The 17777-nt window shown below is 50.4% G+C and overlaps 1 protein-coding gene across 1 annotated transcript in view; it reads left to right on the forward strand.

Annotated features, from left to right (window-relative positions):
- The window catches only part of LOC144276163 (dual specificity testis-specific protein kinase 1-like), a 60212-nt gene extending 42938 nt beyond the window's left edge, over positions 1-17274 (forward strand). The window contains exons 3-9 of the mRNA XM_077836073.1: positions 4121-4242; positions 4386-4434; positions 5964-6113; positions 11406-11579; positions 12696-12779; positions 14588-14674; positions 17080-17274. Coding sequence (XP_077692199.1) covers positions 4121-4242; positions 4386-4434; positions 5964-6113; positions 11406-11579; positions 12696-12779; positions 14588-14674; positions 17080-17181 — 768 coding nt within the window. The 3' untranslated portion in view covers positions 17182-17274. The remainder of the gene's footprint in view (positions 1-4120; positions 4243-4385; positions 4435-5963; positions 6114-11405; positions 11580-12695; positions 12780-14587; positions 14675-17079) is intronic.
- Positions 17275-17777: the final 503 nt, after the last annotated feature.

Genomic DNA, 17777 nt, shown 5'->3' on the forward strand with positions numbered 1-17777 from the left:
GACTCCATTCCTTTTCTGTTCCTGGCAAAAGCATCAGACAGACAGAGAGAACGTTTGTTTCTCCCCCCCCTCCAGCTTTGAAAGTATCTTGTCTTCTCATTGGTCATTTTGGTCAGGTGCCAGTGAGGTTATCCTAGCTTCTTAACCCTTTACAGGTGAAAGGGTTTTTCCTCTGGCCAGGAGGGATTTTAAAGGTGTTTACCCTTCCCTTTATATTTATGACAGCAAGAAACCCAGTCCCTGGTGACTCACCCCGTGCCAGCAGGTTTGAAAGGCTGCTCTGCAATTCTGCATCGGATTGAAGTGGTGTAATGTGTGTCTAGAGGACTTGAACAGCTTGGCCACCACAATGCATCTGTTTAGGACAGAGGAGGGTCGGGAGGAATCTGGGGCTGCTCAGAAGCCCGGGTGAGTGTGCTGTGGCATGTCTCCAGAAGTGCTGCACAGGCATGGAAGATAATTGGCACCATTGTCAGTTTTGCACAGAAAATAAGGGTGGAATTTGCATAATGGGTCCACACGTTTCTGTTCAGCTGCCGTTTCTCAGCACTCTAATGAACTAATAACCCTCCCCAGAACTATATGGTAGCTCTTCTTAAAGCTTTTTAGAACTTGCAGCTTGTGAGTCTAAGAACCCCTCACTGCCAGCTGACAAAGGGTTTGCTGTACTGTCAGGCCTGACAAACCCATTACACCGAACACTGTCTTTCATAGTGTTTATCCAGAAAATGTCTTGTGAGGTATTAAGTGAAAGCCAGTAACACCCTGGTCATTAATATAATCATAAAATACATATATTAACCCTATATGAGGAATTATCTATACCTACTGATATTATGCTTTTAAGTCAACAAGGCAGAGTGGACAAACAGGTCTTCTGCCAGACAGAAGTATGTCTATGCAGCTATACCCATCTCCATGTAAACGAAGCATTGTGAACTAAATACAATGGGAGTTACATTTGGAAGCAAAATGGGAAAAACAAACTAACATGGTGATGTGAAGGCAGCCTGGTGCCAGCACACCAGAGAGCCAGCAACTGGAGAGAAGAGTTCTGCCTCGGGGTGCACTTGAAAAGGATATATTTCAAAGGTTCCTGGACTATAAAGAAGAAGAAAAAAGAACCCCCTTGTTATCGAATTACCGACGAAACCCCTTGAAGGGTGTAGGGGATTCATGAAAATCTAGATCTGTAAACCCACAAACTCTGCAGAAAAGGTTTTAGGTGAGAAATTGCTTTAGATAATACTAGCTTGCTAGAGTGAAGTTCTAGGCTTGGGGAAGTGGGTTATCTTTATGTTTTATTTGTAACCCTTGCCTTTTCCTTTATTCTTATTCCACAGGCACTGGAATCAGTGGATCTCTGTTCTTTGTTAACAAACTTATATTTGTTTTCACCGTAAATAGTTTACAGCCCTGTGTTGTTATAAAGGACCTGATCCTGACTTGCAGCCTTCCAGCTTTTGTACACTGTCTCTTTGGGGACAGCTTATCTGGTGATTACTGTGGGTGTCCCGGTGACAGGGGCTGGACACTGCAGGGGGATGTTTCTGGAGCGTTCAGTGACTGGGGTGCACCTAATGTTAATCTGCAAAGCAGAGTAGGGCTGGCAGAGTCCTGAGAAGAGGGCAAGAATCCTGAAAGGCGGGTGTTGTCCAGGAGCCAACTCCCAGCTGCCCCAAGGTAAACTCTCTCACTCGGGTGGCAGGGGTGTAAACAAGGTCACCCACAATCCTGGGTGCCCCGAGAAGGTGTCACGCAGCTGTGGACTTCTTAAATGCTCTCTATGCCTTTTGCACAGCCACAGATTTCAGGAAGCCCACAGCCTCTGGAGTAAAATGTCATTCACTCTGTATGTCAGGGCGGTGTGTGTGCACTGGTCAGTTACCAAGTGCAGTAAGGAGATGAGTAGCAGGGTCGGGGTCGAGCCGGGTTAGGACACCAGGAAGTCAGGGTCAGGTACCAGGTAAGGTTATAGACAAGTAGCAGAGTCGGGGTCAAGCTGGGGTCAGGAGCCAGAGTTTAGGGTCTGCAGCAAAGCATGATCAGGAGTGGAAGCAAGCAGATGGTCTGCATCATTGCTCAGACAGCTCCCCAAGATGGCTCCTGGTTTATACACCAGGATGAGCCAATCAGTGGGCTGCGAGGGCCCTGCTGTGCGGTACTTCCTGCGGTGCCTAGCTTTACAGGGTCCTCTAGCAGAAACCCAGCCTAACCTTCCAGTGGTGATGTGGAAGTGTTGGCAGCCCAGAACCCCATGGTCCTAGGTACTTACAGTGCATCTCTAGCCATATACTGTAATGACGGTGCATGTAATAATAATGCACATTGTAAAGTTTGGTTATAGATTAGTAAATCCCATGGTTGGGTAATGCCTGATCCAAAACTTCTTTGCAATCCATTTAAACACAGAGGCAGGGTTATTCCTGTCATGGACACTGGGTATTTGATTGCATTATTCTTGGAAGGGAGCAGCACCAGAGTTAACATTGCCCCAAGACTTATTTATCTTGCAGCCCTAGTTATAATTAGCATTCCTCTCTCAATCCAAACTGGATTGACGTTAGTCTCTTTGTTCAGGCCACCTGCTATGGAGTGGTAAGGTAACCTTATCTGTAAGGTAGCTTGCGCAGGTAGCCGTATCACACATGACGTTTTGGGGCATTGAATGGTGTCATGGTGCCAGCTCATTCTGTGTTTAAACGGTTTTGACCTTTGAACAAATGACTAAAAGGGCAGAAAGTTAAACAGCGCGCCTGGGGTCACCCTGATAGCCCCAGCAGAAATGTCAAGAGACGGATCAAGGCTGTACCAGCTGATTTCCTCCACCTAACAATTACCTTGGTTAAAAATAAAACATTAAAGGGACAGTTGGCCAGAGGTGGAGTTGGGCAAGAAATAGTTTTCCCATCCTGCAAATATTCTAGAGAGTTCTGAATTTGTCTTGTCTTGAATTGTGATGAAAGGTTCCAAGCTTGAAAATATTTGCAAACTGAAACACTGGTTTGTTGGTTTGTTTGTTTTGGTTCACTTGAAACATTTTGTTTCAACAATTTTTAAATATTTTGTTTCAATTTTGACTTTTTTTCTTTTTTTAAACCTTTAAAAAGGTCAGAATTAGCTTAGATATTGAAATGAAAAGTCATCTGGAACTGGAAAACCAGGGTACTTTGTTTAAAAAATGTCAAAACAAAACATTTGGTTGATTTAGAAACTTTTTTCCTGCAAATTTTTTTGAGTTGGTAAATGTGTGGCACCTGGCCCTGTTGAATGAACGGTTTCAGTTTTGACAAATCAGCATTTCTTGAAAAAAATCAGTTTGTTAAATTCCCAACCAGCTCTAGTCAGCAGTTCGCTCTGTGACTTGTGGGTCCGGCCCAGGATTTAGGCAGACCCCTTGTAGTGACACTAGACAGCACAGTCTCTGTTATCAACCTGGGACCGACAGAGCCTCAGAGAACCACAGGGTCTGTCAGTGTCCAGCAGCCTCAATGAACTGTGTTCATCACAGTCAAGCCCTGTTTCTACCACCGGGGGCAATAGAGGTCCCTGCTAAAAATGCCTTATTTTATCTGTTACGCTTTTAAGGGTAAGTTAATGTACTATTTTTGTGTCTGAATTTGAGAAATGGCTGCTGGTGGGAAGCCCTGGAAACCAGTTTCTCTAGCTATTTACTGAGGAGGTGCGTGGTAAAGTAACCTTGCCTTGAACCACCTGCTAACATGCATCTCTGAGGGTGGTGGAGAGTGGGAAGCCCAGATTCCATGGTTCATTCAGTAACTCTGTGGTGCATTATGATGTAGGCCCTGATCAAGCAAAGCTCGTGAGCACATGCTTAACTTTAAGTGCAGAGTAGTCCCGTTTGGGTCTGCTGGATCTGGGTGCTCTGGAGCTTGGACCGGATACTTGACAGCTCTGCGCCTTGTGCAGTAATTTACACCTGTGCACAGCGGGTATAATCTGTGTGGTAGCATTTTAGCCCTCATGTCGCACAAGGTGTAAGGCAAGCGGGGCACCAGGCCTTGTGTGATCTTGGGAAGGATTTCCTTTCCTTGTGGGGGCTGGCGTACGTTACTGGGATAAAATGCATCTCACTGTGTCATTTTTCACATTGCTCCAGGTGACTCAGAGTGCGACCTGCAAAGTGATGGTGGTGAAAATCTACAAGAATGACGTGGACCAGGAGGTGATAGTGCGCGAGATTAGCTTGCTGCAGAAGCTCTCCCACCCGAACATTGTCAGGTGGGTGGTGCCATAGGAGAGGCAGTGGCTAGGGAAGAGGGCCTGGTAGAGATGTGCCAGGCCTGGGTTTTTAAGTCAAGAGTCAGAGTTGGAATCTTTGTATGACAAGAAACCTAAACCTGAGTTTTTGTCCTGTCTCGTAGGTATCTTGGGATCTGCGTGAAGGACGAGAAGCTGTACCCAATTCTAGAGGTAAAGGCTTGTTGCTGGGACACTTCTTGCTTTTAATTGTGAGGGCAGTCAGGGTCATAGGGGATGAACTCTTGCAGTCTTGCTTTCCAGAGGAAACATGTGTAAAGCACAGGTAACCCACACGGTCGCTCTTTGTCTGTCTCCAGTGGCTGGGTCACATAGAGATGTTCCCGAATCTCCTACTGCCATTGAGCTAATAGAACTGGTCTTTAGTTCTGGTAGTAGGAACTCTCACTTTTAGATCCAGAGATCCTGGGTCCTGCCCTGGCACACGGGTGGTGTTGCTCACAGATTGCATAAGGCACTTTCACTGCAGGGAAGGAGACAGCAGAATTGCACTATAAATGCAGCCAGTACGTTTTCTATAACACAATGATAGGGCCCAATCCTGCATGGCGTTCTCGGACAGAATTCACATTTACAGCATTGGGTGTCTTGTCTGACTAAAGAGGGCAGGATCAGGCCTACACTCTGAATAGTGTCTTCCAGAGAAAACAGTGTCTCAGACTCGACTCACACAAATGACGCTGAAAGGGGGTAGGCTGGGGAAACCAGAGCTGTTTGGAGTGGGCTGAAGAGTTGAGAGTGAGGAGGAGCTGCAGAGAAGAAGCCTCTTGCACCGATAATGTTGAGGGGCAGAGAGGAGACCGTTGCCAGATGAGTAAGGAGGGGAGGTGACCCGGTAGAGCAAGAACCTGAAGGCAGTAGAAACACTGCAGCATTCGACAGCACTGACCTCAAACACTATGGACAGGCTGTTTGGGAAAGGCCCCCGGGTGCTGTCGCTCATGATCCAGCTGCATCAGCAGAGGTTGGAGGGGGAATATTGCATGGCCGCACCCACGCACCAGTCAGAGCGCCGAGCCCCACGCTGAAATTCACTCACTCAGGGTTAAACGACAAAGGCAAAAGGGCTCCTGCCCAGCATGTGTGTCTTTGCAGTTCCCTACGGCACTGCAAAGCGAGAGGCCCTTGAGTGGGTGTGGAGTGCTGGGGCTCTCGGGGGTAATCTGGTGCTGCATGCTAGTACTTTCCCGGTGTGCTGTTGCAATCTTGCAATGTACAGTAATCATCGAATATCAGGGCTGGAAGGGACCTGAGGAGGTCATCTAGTCCACCCCCTGCTCAAAGCAGGACCAATCCCCAATTTTTGCCCCGATCCGTAAATGGCCCCCTCCAGGATTTAACTCACAACCCTGGGTTTAGCAGGCCAATGCTCAAACCAAAAACCCCCTGATTTGCTTAAACTGCAATAGTCCTTGTGGTGGAAAACTCTCGGATGCTGCCACAATCAATTACTCTCTTTTAATGGGAGTGGTTGTACAGCACCCAGCACATTGCTGCCCTGATCTTGGTTGGGGCCACTGGGCGCTGCTGCAGTACTCACCCGCATCACGCGAGAGGGGCTGATGAGATCAAGCAATTCCCAAACAGAGATGAACGGAGTGTTTGCAGAGGCGGATTTGCAGAGCCTCCATTCCAGCAGAACCTGGCCTCCATAGACTCCCTGTTTTGTCTCATTTTTGCAGTACGTTAACGGTGGATGCCTGGAAGAGCTCCTGGCCAGCAAGGAGATCACCCTTAGTTGGAAGGAGAAGGTGGACTTGGCTTCAGACATCACCAGGGGGATGATCTACTTGCACTCCAAGAACATCTACCACCGGGATCTCAACTCCAAGGTGGGCTGTGCTCAGAGGTTGACATTCACCATCCCCGGGGAAAGGGCTGGGCCTGTGTACCACTTACTCGCACGGCCGAGGCACCACGTAAATCCCACTTGAGCCCACAGGGCTCAAGTGGGACTTATGTGGTGTCTTGGCCACGTGCTGATCCTCTGCACCAAGGGTGAGTTGTGAAAGCTTCCTTGACACAGCCTGTCATTATGGCATATTAGTTACGTACCAGGCAGGAGATCCTGGAAGAGCTAAAAATAGACTCCTCAAAGCACGGTTATGTTCAGAAAAGCAACTCGGGTAGAAATGGACGTGCCGGGATTTCCACACTTGTTCTCCCGCCATGGTTGCGAGATGTCCCCTGTCCAACTTGCGAATCAAACCCAGGGTTCTGTCTCTAATCACGAGCTCCGCAAGGGAAAAGAGAAGCGACCCATCAATAACAGGGAGGGACAAGATGCAGTGAGTTAGTTCGCCCTGCCACCGGAACTCTTTCTGTTTTATATGTGTAGCTGTGACAGTTCCCACTTGGGGAGCGTGGCCTACTGGTCACGCCTGCAACTCCTGGCTGCCAAGGGGGTTGTGGGGAGGGGAGCTTGGCCCCTCCCACTCCACCGGACTCCGACCCAGGGCCCTTTGGGCTACCAGTAGTCTGGCAACCAAGGCTGCTTAAGGCTGTCCTCCCCATGCTTCTTCCTCTCATCCCTTACATCCCCTGGGTCAATTTAGTCCAAGGCTTTCCCCTAGTGGGGAAACCCAAACCACAGTAGGTAAGAGGGGGTTAGCACTGTCCAAGGTCCACAGGGTACTTCCCTCTCTAGTTGTCTCCGGGGTGGGTCCCCCCCTTCCCTCAGGGAGGGCCCCTTTGGGCAGCTGTATCAGAGTCTTACGCTTCCTTCTGCTCTGCTGGAGCTGTGGGCTGCAGGTCTGCTCACCTCTGGCTCTGCCACCCAAAGGAGCTAATTCCCGGCCTTTTAATTCCTCCAGCAGGTGGAGCAGCTCCCGGCCCTGCGCTTGTCCCTGTCCCATGGCTCCACACCTGGCTGTGGGTTGGGCTGCCAGCCTCCACTGCAGCCTCCTTGTGACACCGCTCCTGACCCCTGCCTTGGTCAATGGCCGAAGCTCCATTCCTGGCCTGGGGCTGAGGCTGGGGGCAGGTCCGGAAGTGGAGTTGCACCCAGCTGCGGGTCTGGCTGCTGGCCCTCGTCGCGGCCCGGCTGCAGCTCTGCTCCCACCCCCAGCCTTGGCCCCTGGCCATGGCTCCGCTCCCAGCCCCGGCCCTGCTCCCAGCCCCAGCTGCAATCCCCTTACCTGTGTCTGCATCCCTGAGCCACGTCTCCCACTGGGCAGGGGCGCGGACAGGGGTAAGGGGGGGACACAACCCTGAAAAGGTTTGGGGACCCCTGCAGTGGAGGCTCGTGCTTTCAGATCCAGAGGTCCCAGGTTTGATTTCGCTCCATGCTGATGACCTCCACAGGGGCATCGCATTGCAGCCGTCACCAACGAAATAACCAAGACTCTGGTGTCGGGAACTGGTGGAACAGAATCTCTGCCTTGTGCTGCAGCTGTCCTGGCCCTGCAGTACTGGGCGTGGAGAGCAGTTCTGGGCTGTGCCATCCTTTGCTGTTTTTCTGCTCATCATCCACACTTCTCATTAGACATGGTTTCTGTCTGCGGCTGCGTGGGGTGATTGTGACGCTCGAGGGGCCTGTTTCTCCATTGCATTATTATGGGCCGTGTGGCTCTAACCCTGGCAGATTGATCTGCAGGGAGATTCCTCCAGTTAGGGCCAAATCCACCCCTGGTATAAATCCATTTACATCAGTGGAGCTTTGCTTAGGATCACTTTGGCTCTAATGGTCCCCTTGTTGGGAGGCTGAGCAGAGACTGAGAGACCTGCAGGCTGAATTCCCTGCTGGGCCCTAGAGATGGCCCTTGTGGGTCAGGGTGAGAGATCGGTTCTCACATGGCTAAGCACAGCAGTGGGGTTCAGCAGACGTGGGGTCTGTTCCCCATTCCTCTGCTCCCCCCCGGGTGAGTCACTTCCCCTCTGTTCCTTTCCTCCTCTCTAGAATGGGGATAATGATGCTCAGTGGATTCAGGGGCAGGAGGGTCTTTGGCTGCATTGACTAATGGGTGCAAAGTGCTTTGAGAGCCCCTGGCAGAGGCTTGAGAGAAGACGCCAGCTCCCAGCATTATCGTCAGACGCTCTGGCAAGGGCTGGGTGCTGCCTGTGTGTCAGTAATAATAATAGTATCTAGTGCTATAAAATGATTTACAAAGAAGGGTCAGTGTCATCATCCCCATTTTCCCCGGTGGGGAAACTGAGGCATGGGGAGAGGCCATGATTGGCCCAAGGTCACCCAGCTGGCCAATGGCAGAGCCAGGAATAGAATCCAGCTCTACCGAGTCCCAGTCCAGGGCTCTAGTCACTGGATCGCAGTGCCTCTCATAGAGGGCTCCATTCTCCAGGGCTGTCAAGCCAGCCTCCCTCACCTCTGCAGGTGGTCTTACAAAATGGTGAGCCTGGGGATGAGCCATCAAATTCATCCGCTTTGCCTATCAGCCCAAGTTCCCTTAGAGCAGCAGTTCTCAACTAGGGGTCCGAGGCCCCCTCGGGGGCCGTGAGCGGGTTTCAGGGGGTCTGCCAAACAGGGCTGGCAATAGATTCACTGTGGCTCAGGGCAAAAAGCTAAAGCTCAGCTGTCCCGAGCCCCACCACACAGGCCTGAAGGTGAAGCCTGAGCAGCTTAGCTTCGTGGGATCCCCTGTGGCGTGGGGCCCCGGACAATTGCCCTGCTTGCTATCCCCTAATGCCGGCCCTGGATTTTATATGCAGAAAAACAGCTGTTGTGGCAGAGGTAGGCTGTGGATTTTTTATAGCATGTTAGGGGGTCCTCAGACAGAAAAAGTTTGAGGACCCCTGCCTTGGAGGGGAGGGAGGATGGCAGCTTTATAGAAACACAGTGATGCCACCAAGACAGTGATCAGATCTCCCATTGACTTCAGTGGAGCAACACTGATTTACACCAGCTGAGTGTCTGACCTAGAACCCGGATCTGACCAGAGTCCACTGAGCTTTTACTGAAGCAATTCCCATGATCCTTTGCAGTCGAAGCTAGGCACGTAGTGATCTGTTTGCTGGTACTGTGTCGTGACTCCTCCATTGATGTTCCCTGAGCGTCTCAGCGGAACCTTGAAATATTGATGGATGTGGCCAGCCACGCATTACAAGGCTGAGGAATATCAATACAGGATGCTAGGTTGGCTTCATTATCCCCACAGCTGTTTGCCCAGCTTAATCACCAGCCATCAAAACACAAACTCCAGTGGGAAACAGCCTGGCAAACAGGTTCAATCTGCCTGTGGCTTTCCTTGCTGATGTCCTATAAAATCCATTGAAATGTATTTTCCCGTAAATGTATCTGCATGTTGCATTAACTCATTGTAAAATCAGAGCCACCCCGGTCCTGCTCAGAAAGCCAGTGCACGTTTCAGAATGTCACTGCACATCATGTGTGTCTCTCTGCAGTTGTTTGGCCCTGATAGGAATTTCTCCGTTTCCCTGCAGTGCTGACAGCCTAGGATATGGGAGGGTGGGGAGGGGACGCAGGCATTAAATCCACTCGATAGTGACATCCAGCCATCTGAAGCAGCTGTTTGTTTTTTCCAAACCTGCCTTACTCTGACCAGACCGTCCTACAGAATTTGACAGAGATGAAACCAATAGGTTTCTGTAGAAATTGAACAGGATTCTATAGGAATTACTCTCCAAAGCCTACTGGCATAGGGTTTAATAGAAAATGATCTGCTTTCTAGAGGTTGCATGAACCATTCTATAGCAGGGATTTATTTCTCTGCTCAATGTGTAGCATAGTCCAAAAAGTCCTATAGAAATGTTCTTGTTTTCTGTCCAATTCGATGGGACTTTGCCACAAGATGAGGGGGGTGTATGTACGTACGTGTATGCGCAACTGTGCAGTTTGAAAAACCCAAACCAGGTCCGATTCTATCAACCCCCTCACAAAGTTTAGTTGTGGGGGGAGCTGTCCTGATTTTAGACTGTCTCCTCTATTTACGGAAACTGAACAAGGCTTCCATTTAGATGCCTAATTCTCATTAATATTTAAGGGATTTGCGCTTGCATCTCCCTTAGGTGGCCTTGAAAATCTCAGCCCAAACCTCTCATGTTCCCAGGGTCACTGCTAAAAATGAGTCCTTCTTTTAAAAGCAGCAAATTCTAGGCAAATTCCTTTCCCTGTGTGGGGTGGGAGGAGAGATTTGGAGAAAGTGCTTCTTTCCACTGAATAAATTCTCTTCCACCCCTTTCATCTACCTCCTTCTTTACCCGTCTTTTCCATCCCACAGCGTCCTCTGTGCTTTGAAAAGGCTCCATGTGAGGGGAGTGGGGAAGGATGGAGATGCAAGGAAGGTCCTTACAACTCTGGAAACCATGCTGGTTTCCTGTCACTCCTGGATGGACGGACACACACACACACACTTTGAAGTTGACAGGCCAAGCAGCTCTGGATGGGGCGTGGCTCATGGGTGTGACACGTGGGTGTTGAGAACATGCCCCCACTCGTGTTGTTCTGCAGCAGGAAATGTTCTGCAGAATGGCTCCTTTCCTGCTGGGTTAAGATAAAGAGAAACACAAAAGCCATGTGCAAAGAGGGGTGGCAGAACAGGACCTGAGCCTAGCATACTGGCCATGGTATGGCTGTCTCTGCAACCCCTTGCCAGGGAACTCAGAACTGGTTTTAGGAAGATACCCTGCTGTGGGGGATCAGAGCCCATCTCTTTGGGAGGGGTAAGCACTGAACAAAGAGCATTATGACAGGAGAGGCAGTCTGGGCTAGTGGTTTGTACAGGAAGTGGGAGGCAGGAGCTCCTGCGACCTAGTCCTCGCTCTGCCATCAACTCGCTGTGCAGCCTTGGACAAGTCACTCAAAACACTCTTGGCGCAGTTTTTCATTGGGCGAGCACAGCCCCTCTGCGGGTGGTGAGGGTCAGTTCAGGTCTGTCTAGGGCTGTGTACATGGTGCTGCAAGCTATGGCTGGGACCGGTCATCCGAAAGGCTCCATCCTGCATGAGCATCCCGAAAACATTCTGTCCTCTCCGCCCCGTTGATGCTAATGGGCACTCTGTGCCTCCCCAGCGCAGCCGAAAGCTGGTCTAGTGCATGAGGTGGGTGCGTTGCAAGAGGGGCGGTGGGGGTGGGCGGGATGGGGAGAAAAAGGCTCAGGTGCTCGATAAGTGGGAATCTCAGACGAGCAGCCCTGGGGGACTTGTTTCAGAACTGCCTCATTCGCGTGACCCAGCGGGGCCGGGAAGCCTTGGTGACGGATTTCGGTCTGGCCAGAGAGGTGGTGGAGCTGCCCATGAAGAACCCGGAGAGGAAGCTGTCCCTGGTGGGCTCCGCCTTCTGGATGGCCCCTGAAATGCTGCGGGGGGAGCCGTACGACAGGAAGGTACAGTTCTGCCTCCCTGCCCCTCGTGTGTCCACAAGGCCCAGGTCAGGTCCCCCCGTCGCTCTCCAGAGCCTCCTGCACAATCAGTAGTGTTAGCTTCTCTTCCAGATGGTGGCTCTGTGATGTTGACTTGGTTATGAGTTTATGGGTCCCTGGCAGGATCAGCTCCACACCAGTGTGGTCCGAGGCCTGGCTGAGTGTCGCCAGGCATGGAGAGGTTTCTGGTCAGACCCTTTAGAGTGAGGGCACAAGTGCTGTGCTGGAGAATCTTTCTCCCTGGGATAGGTGGGAGAGGACAGGAAAGCTCCACTTCCCATAATGGGTATTGCTCTCCCTTCTTTCATCCCAACTCTGCTCTCTCCAGCTCTCCAATGAGTTAGGGAGCCATGCAAGCTTGCCTAGGAAAGTTCCTTTGGAGACAAGAGGTTCTGATGCTTGACTGGCCTGGGTCAATTACGGCTGCTTGTGGGACGTGTTCTCCTTACTTTGGAGAAAGAGCTGGTGAAGCCTCTGTTAAAGAAAACACTTGAGCAGGCTGTTTGGTAACTACACATCTATGTAACTATTGGCACTATAAAGGTGCCAGCAACATTGAACGAAGCTTTAGGGACAGGAAGGGAAGAAGAATATCATATGCAGTTATTCACATCTGAATTAGCTGAGGACACTGGGGTTAACACCCCTCCCTTTTGCAGTGTTTTGGGTGTTTATCTTATAGATCTGCTCTAGGAATTATTTTGAGGCAGTTCTATGGCCTGTCTATACAGGAGGTCAGACTAGATGATCACAGTGATCCCTTAGGCCTTAATCTGTGAAAGAGGTGTCACTGGGTGTTTGGCCATGTGCAGTGAGTCCCTCTGTTTTATGTCTCAGCTGAAAGACAGCACCTCCTGCAGTTCCCTGCGCTGTATGTTGAAAGGAACAGAGCAGCTTGGTGAAGGCAGGCAGAGAATGAAAGGCAAGGGATTGTTCTCTTGTCACACGTTTCCCTGCCCACACCCTTGCTTTTGGGTGACCTCAAAGCAGGGTCGCTCGGTCTGCCGTCCTCTTTCTGACCCTTTGCTTCTATACACACTAGAGCCCCCCCTCACTCTGTATTTCTGCCCCCTCTTGCAGGTGGATGTGTTCTCATTTGGCATAGTCCTGTGTGAAATACTGGGCAGAATCCCCGCTGACCCCGAAGTGCTTCCCAGAACGCAGGTAGTTATTACTGCAGCTCAGGTCTGACCGGTGTATCCTGCATGCGCTGAAGTTAACACATTGGGTGCCTGTGGTTTCTTAGACACACACACACACACACACACAGACACACACACACACACGTTAAAAGTTTTCCAATAACCAGTTTGTTGTGGTGGGTTTTGTTTACATGTCATTTAGTTGCCACCTACATTTTCGGTGGGAAAAGCAACAGCTTTGATCAAATGTAATCAGTTTTTCTGAAGTGCCAATTTGGTTCCCTATGTTTTCATCTCAAACCTCTTTTCCAGACTACTGTTTTGAATTGACGTTTCAGCTTTTAAGTGGAACGGTCAATTCAAAGCACAAATAGTCGTTCCGTATCGATGTTCTGAACTGGAACGCTGCGGCCTTTTGCGTGGAAAGGGTGAAATATTGTTTCCATTTTTAAAATGGCGCAGTCGTTGGTTCGGTTCAACGTCGCCGAGTCAGAAATGCTCAGGCGTGACTTCCCTTTCCACGCAGTTCTTTTCTATTTCAACGGCTTTGTCCAAACCGACGTGGCGCTGTTGGAACTTCCCCTGGGATGGAAATGCCCTTTCTCGAGCCGCCCTGCTTAGGAGGGAAAGAAGGAAGGAAAGAACTCAAAATAACCTGAGACTGGGGAGAGACTAAACTCTCCATCTGCGTGCATGAGAGGAAGGGAATTCTGTGTCAGAAAGTGGTGGCTCAGAGGATGACACTTCAGACACAGAAACAGCGAGGTGCTGCGAAGGGCTGAGCTCCCGCTGAAAGCCTGGATTTCACGTTGACAGTGAGTGCTCATCACCTCCCAGGATGGAGCTCACTGACTGGCTGCTACTTACTCATCTTCAGCTCAGGTGCTGACATGGTGGCCCCCGTCACCACGGTGCCTAAACACCTCATCATCTTGAATGTATTTGTCCTCACCCCTGCACCCTGCGCAACAGGGCAGCGCTGTCATGTCCATTTACAGATAGGGAGCTAAGGCACCCAGAGATTAAGGGCCAGATTTTAAAGGTATGTCGGTGCCTAAAGATGCAGATAGGTACCCAGTGGAATTTTCAGAAGTGCCTGCTTGGGAATTAGGCACCTAAAAGAGCATTTAAAACCCCCACGAGAAGCCTATCTGGATAGGGAAGTGAAAATCTGGCCCCAAGTGACACAGGAAGTTTGGGGCAGAGCAGGGATTTGAACCTGGGTCACCTGAGTCCAGGTCTAGTGTTCTAACCACTGGACCATGCTTCCTTGTAATTTCTGAATCCATTTCAAATCATTTAGGCTAGAGGAACAGCGTTGCCTAAGGGTGAGCACACATGGCTAGGAACTGGGGGAGTCTGAGTCTTTTCCTGGCTCCGCTACTTATCAATAAATTGGTTGGTATGTGTGTGTGCTTAGCCATTAACGTAATGGCTATGATAGAGGGGTTGTGAATCTTAATCCATGGATCAGTGCTTTGAGATCCTTTGATGCGAGGTGCGAAGGAAGGGCATAGGGGTTGGTTTGTGATCCGACTCTTCCATACCATGTCTCCTGCTTCTCACTGAGGTTCACGTGGCCACTGGTGGGGTCGAGCTTCAGGGACTGGGAAGTGCCTCCAGAGGGAGGGTAAAACATCCGTCAGGTAAGGAACCTGGCCAGCCACCTGGAAAGAGCCATATCCTGAGCCCTGCAATTGTTCTGAGGCGTCACAATCCCGTTCCTCGGTGCAAAGCGCTTTCCCACAGCCCACGCCCCGCCCAGTCAGACCATCTCCTCCCCTTCGCCTGTCATTGACCCAGAATCTCATTGTCTTTCTTCTCCACCAGGATTATGGCCTTGATGTTGCAGCTTTCCAAGGAATGATCAGTGAATGTCCCAAGCGGGTTTTGGACCTAGCCGCTAGTTGCTGTCGGGTAGGTTTCTCCCTCGGTTTCCTTTCTCTGTCTTTCAGTTTTACCATCTCACTTGCTGTGTGTGAGAACTCAAACTGCCCTTCAACCCCAGTGGGGACTGAGCCCTTCCCCTTCGTCACAGCCCTCTGCCACTTGAGGGAAAGGAGTGACTCGGGGACCTGGCAGCAGAGGGGAGGTTTTATCCTCTATGTAGACTAACCGCTACAAGAGGACACTTAGCCAGTGTGTGACAATGGCAGAGTAATGAGAAAACTTGAGGGAATCTGGCAACACAGGGGCAGGTTTTGAATCCGGGTGTCATTGTCAAACTTACCCGCTGCACCAAATGGTTTTTGCACTGGCAGTAATGGAGGAAACGGAATGTATTTTCCCAGGAGTCTCTCTCAAAATCCCCTCCCTTCTCTGTGCGGTGACTTGGTCCCACAGCAAAAAAAGGTTAGATGGCCACTGGCATACACAGATGTCTGATATACAAATGGCAAGGATGCAGATGGAGAGACAGGACCTAGAGGATGTGGTCGGCCTGCATTGCTGACTTTACAAATTTGTTCTCCGGGGCCCACCGGTCACACCACATCATCTTTTGCTTTTTCATTTTCCTATAACTTCTGGTTTTTAAAATAAAATGTCATAGAAATAGCAAAGATGCCTCACTGTGCTGGCTGGAGCAGCTCTGTTGCCAGGCCGTACGGGGCAGGCTGGAAATGAGGCAAAAACTCACCACATTACTCGCAAGGAGGAAGAAACAAAGGCAGTTTCTCACTCAGGCAGACAGCAGAGAGTTCTGTGACTATATTCCAACTAATTACTTTGGAACTCAACGGCAACAAATTAAAAGAAGCTGCAGCAACAATCCTCAAGATGTGTCATTAGTTTATTCTAGAATCAAAATGGTGAATCAGAGTTGGTAGCTGGCTTCAATTCACGTGTCTTCAGCTCCTGCGTCTCTAAGGCTGACACGAGGAGAAGTGGCTGGGGATGATTCAGGTGGCTTGCAGAGAGCTGGTCTGTGTCATACAAGGTGGAGGACCTTCCCGCAGGCCTCACGCTGCACAGCACTTCAAAGGGACAGTCAAGAACTTGACGATGCAAAACGCCTGCCATGGCCAGGCCTGCTCAGGATGAGATGTGTCGGGAGGGATTCAGGGGGAGCTTATCAAAGACACAAAGGGTGGCCAGACACTCGACTCCCACTGGAAGGCAATGGGAACTGGGCACTTGCCTGCTTTGTGGCTTTGAAAACCTCCCCCTCAAACCCCCTGGCCCTGCACATTTTGGGTTGGATTCTGGTCCAAATCGTCAAAGGCACTAGGCACCTAATTCCCATCGATTTCAATGAGAATTAGGTGCCTAAATATCTGTGAGGCTCTGGGCTTCTGTGCATGAATAGTTTCAAGGCCCAGTCTGAGAAACACGACTGGCCTTATTCTTCTCCGTGCAGAGGAGAGGCAGCTTGCACATCCCCCGCTCAGGTGCCTCTAGGGCCCCATTCAGCCACTCAGCCCTGGTGAGTGCAGTGCCTTGGGCAGCTTCACTGGCACCTCTGCTGCCATGGCAGGGGCACGGCGTTACCAGCATGCATGACCTCTCCTGACCCCAGACCTGGAACATCCCCGGTCCTAGGGCTTTTCCAGCTCGGTGGCTCCGAAGCCTGATGGCCCTTTTGCAGGTCCTTTGCACTGGGTTAGTGGTGCAAAGGGCTGCCATATGGGGTGAGTTTCCCTGAGAGAGCCAGAGTCTCCCCTCACACTGGAGTAACACCAGATGCAGGAGAGCGGAGAACCAGGAGGGTCTTAAGCTTCAGTGTCCTTGACGTTGTTAGACCCCTATGCAAATGCCGTGCCAAAGTCAGCTGTAACCAGGGGCTTGATTCTCCATAGAGCATCTGCGACACATCATGCAAACAAGTTCAAGGCAAAATGGATGAGCAGGTGGGCTTGGTTCTGTGTTAACGTGATAAAGCTGCTAAGAAGTTACTTCTGACAAGAGGCAAAGAGGGGACAGCATAGCTGGGAGGGAGGGTCGTGCTGATGTCCACATCTCAGACACCCTCACACCTTACTCCTTTTGGACACTGCTGCCTTGCAAATCAGGTTGCAGAGGGTCTCGGGACTTCCCACCACTCAGCGTCCAGGGCTGTGCCTTGTGCCTCTCCTTACTTGTGCCTCTCCTTACTTGTGCCCACAAGTTGCTTCCATGCACCCTCACCCTGGAGCACAGCGCCCCTTTGCTCCTTGCTGTGTGCACCATGGGAGGACTTGCAAGGTCGAGACCCCAGTCAGGTCTGCAGCTTTGATGTCCCACTAGCCTAGCTTGCAGCCCCTGGGAGAGTCAGCCCTATTTTCCCCATGTCCCCTCCCAGCAGAAAATTCCCTTCAGCCTCTTGTTCCTCCTCCCCCTTTCAGGTGGAAGCATTTAAGAGGCCCTCTTTCTGTGAGCTGCTGGATGAACTGGAAGACGTAGCAGAGAGTTTGGAGGCTCTAAAGGATAATCAGCTGTCTGGATGATTGCCCAGGCTCTTCTGAGCCCTGATGGAGTCAGACTCAAACTGTAAATTACCTGTACATCAGAAAAGGCGAGAGGAGAAAGAGCGCAAGGGTGAAAAAGCAAAGTAATGCCCTGGTATTTATTTAATTGTATTCTCTTTCTCACATAGAAAGTGTGGCTTGAAAAATACAAAGGTGGACTTTCCAAGGGTTTTTTTCTAGCTGAAGTTTTTAACAGAAATAATTCCAACACTGAGCAGTCTTTGCTTGGTTGTTTTTGTTTTTTAAAGAAGAAGATACTAATTTCTGATGTAAATATAGAAGGTGAGAGATTCTGGAGGGGACGCTTGATAATTGAATCTCAGCTGGGGATGCTCTCTGAAGCCCAGGATAGAAGTGTGGCTCTCCCCACCCCCGCCCCCATAGTCCTACCTGTGTCTCAGCCCTCCAGCCTTCATCGGAGCCATCTCTGGAGGCTGTGGATTTGGCGTTGTGTAAAGGGGAAGGGGAGGCATGGCAGATTGTGAGCCAGTAAAGTCGCCTTATAATACATAGCCTTAAAACCGTCCTCCAGTAGCCTTGAGAGGAGAGTACGTTCTGTAATGTCTCTGGTCATG

This window comes from Eretmochelys imbricata, chromosome 16 (genome assembly GCF_965152235.1).
Source record: "Eretmochelys imbricata isolate rEreImb1 chromosome 16, rEreImb1.hap1, whole genome shotgun sequence".
Classification (NCBI taxonomy): domain Eukaryota; kingdom Metazoa; phylum Chordata; order Testudines; family Cheloniidae; genus Eretmochelys; species Eretmochelys imbricata.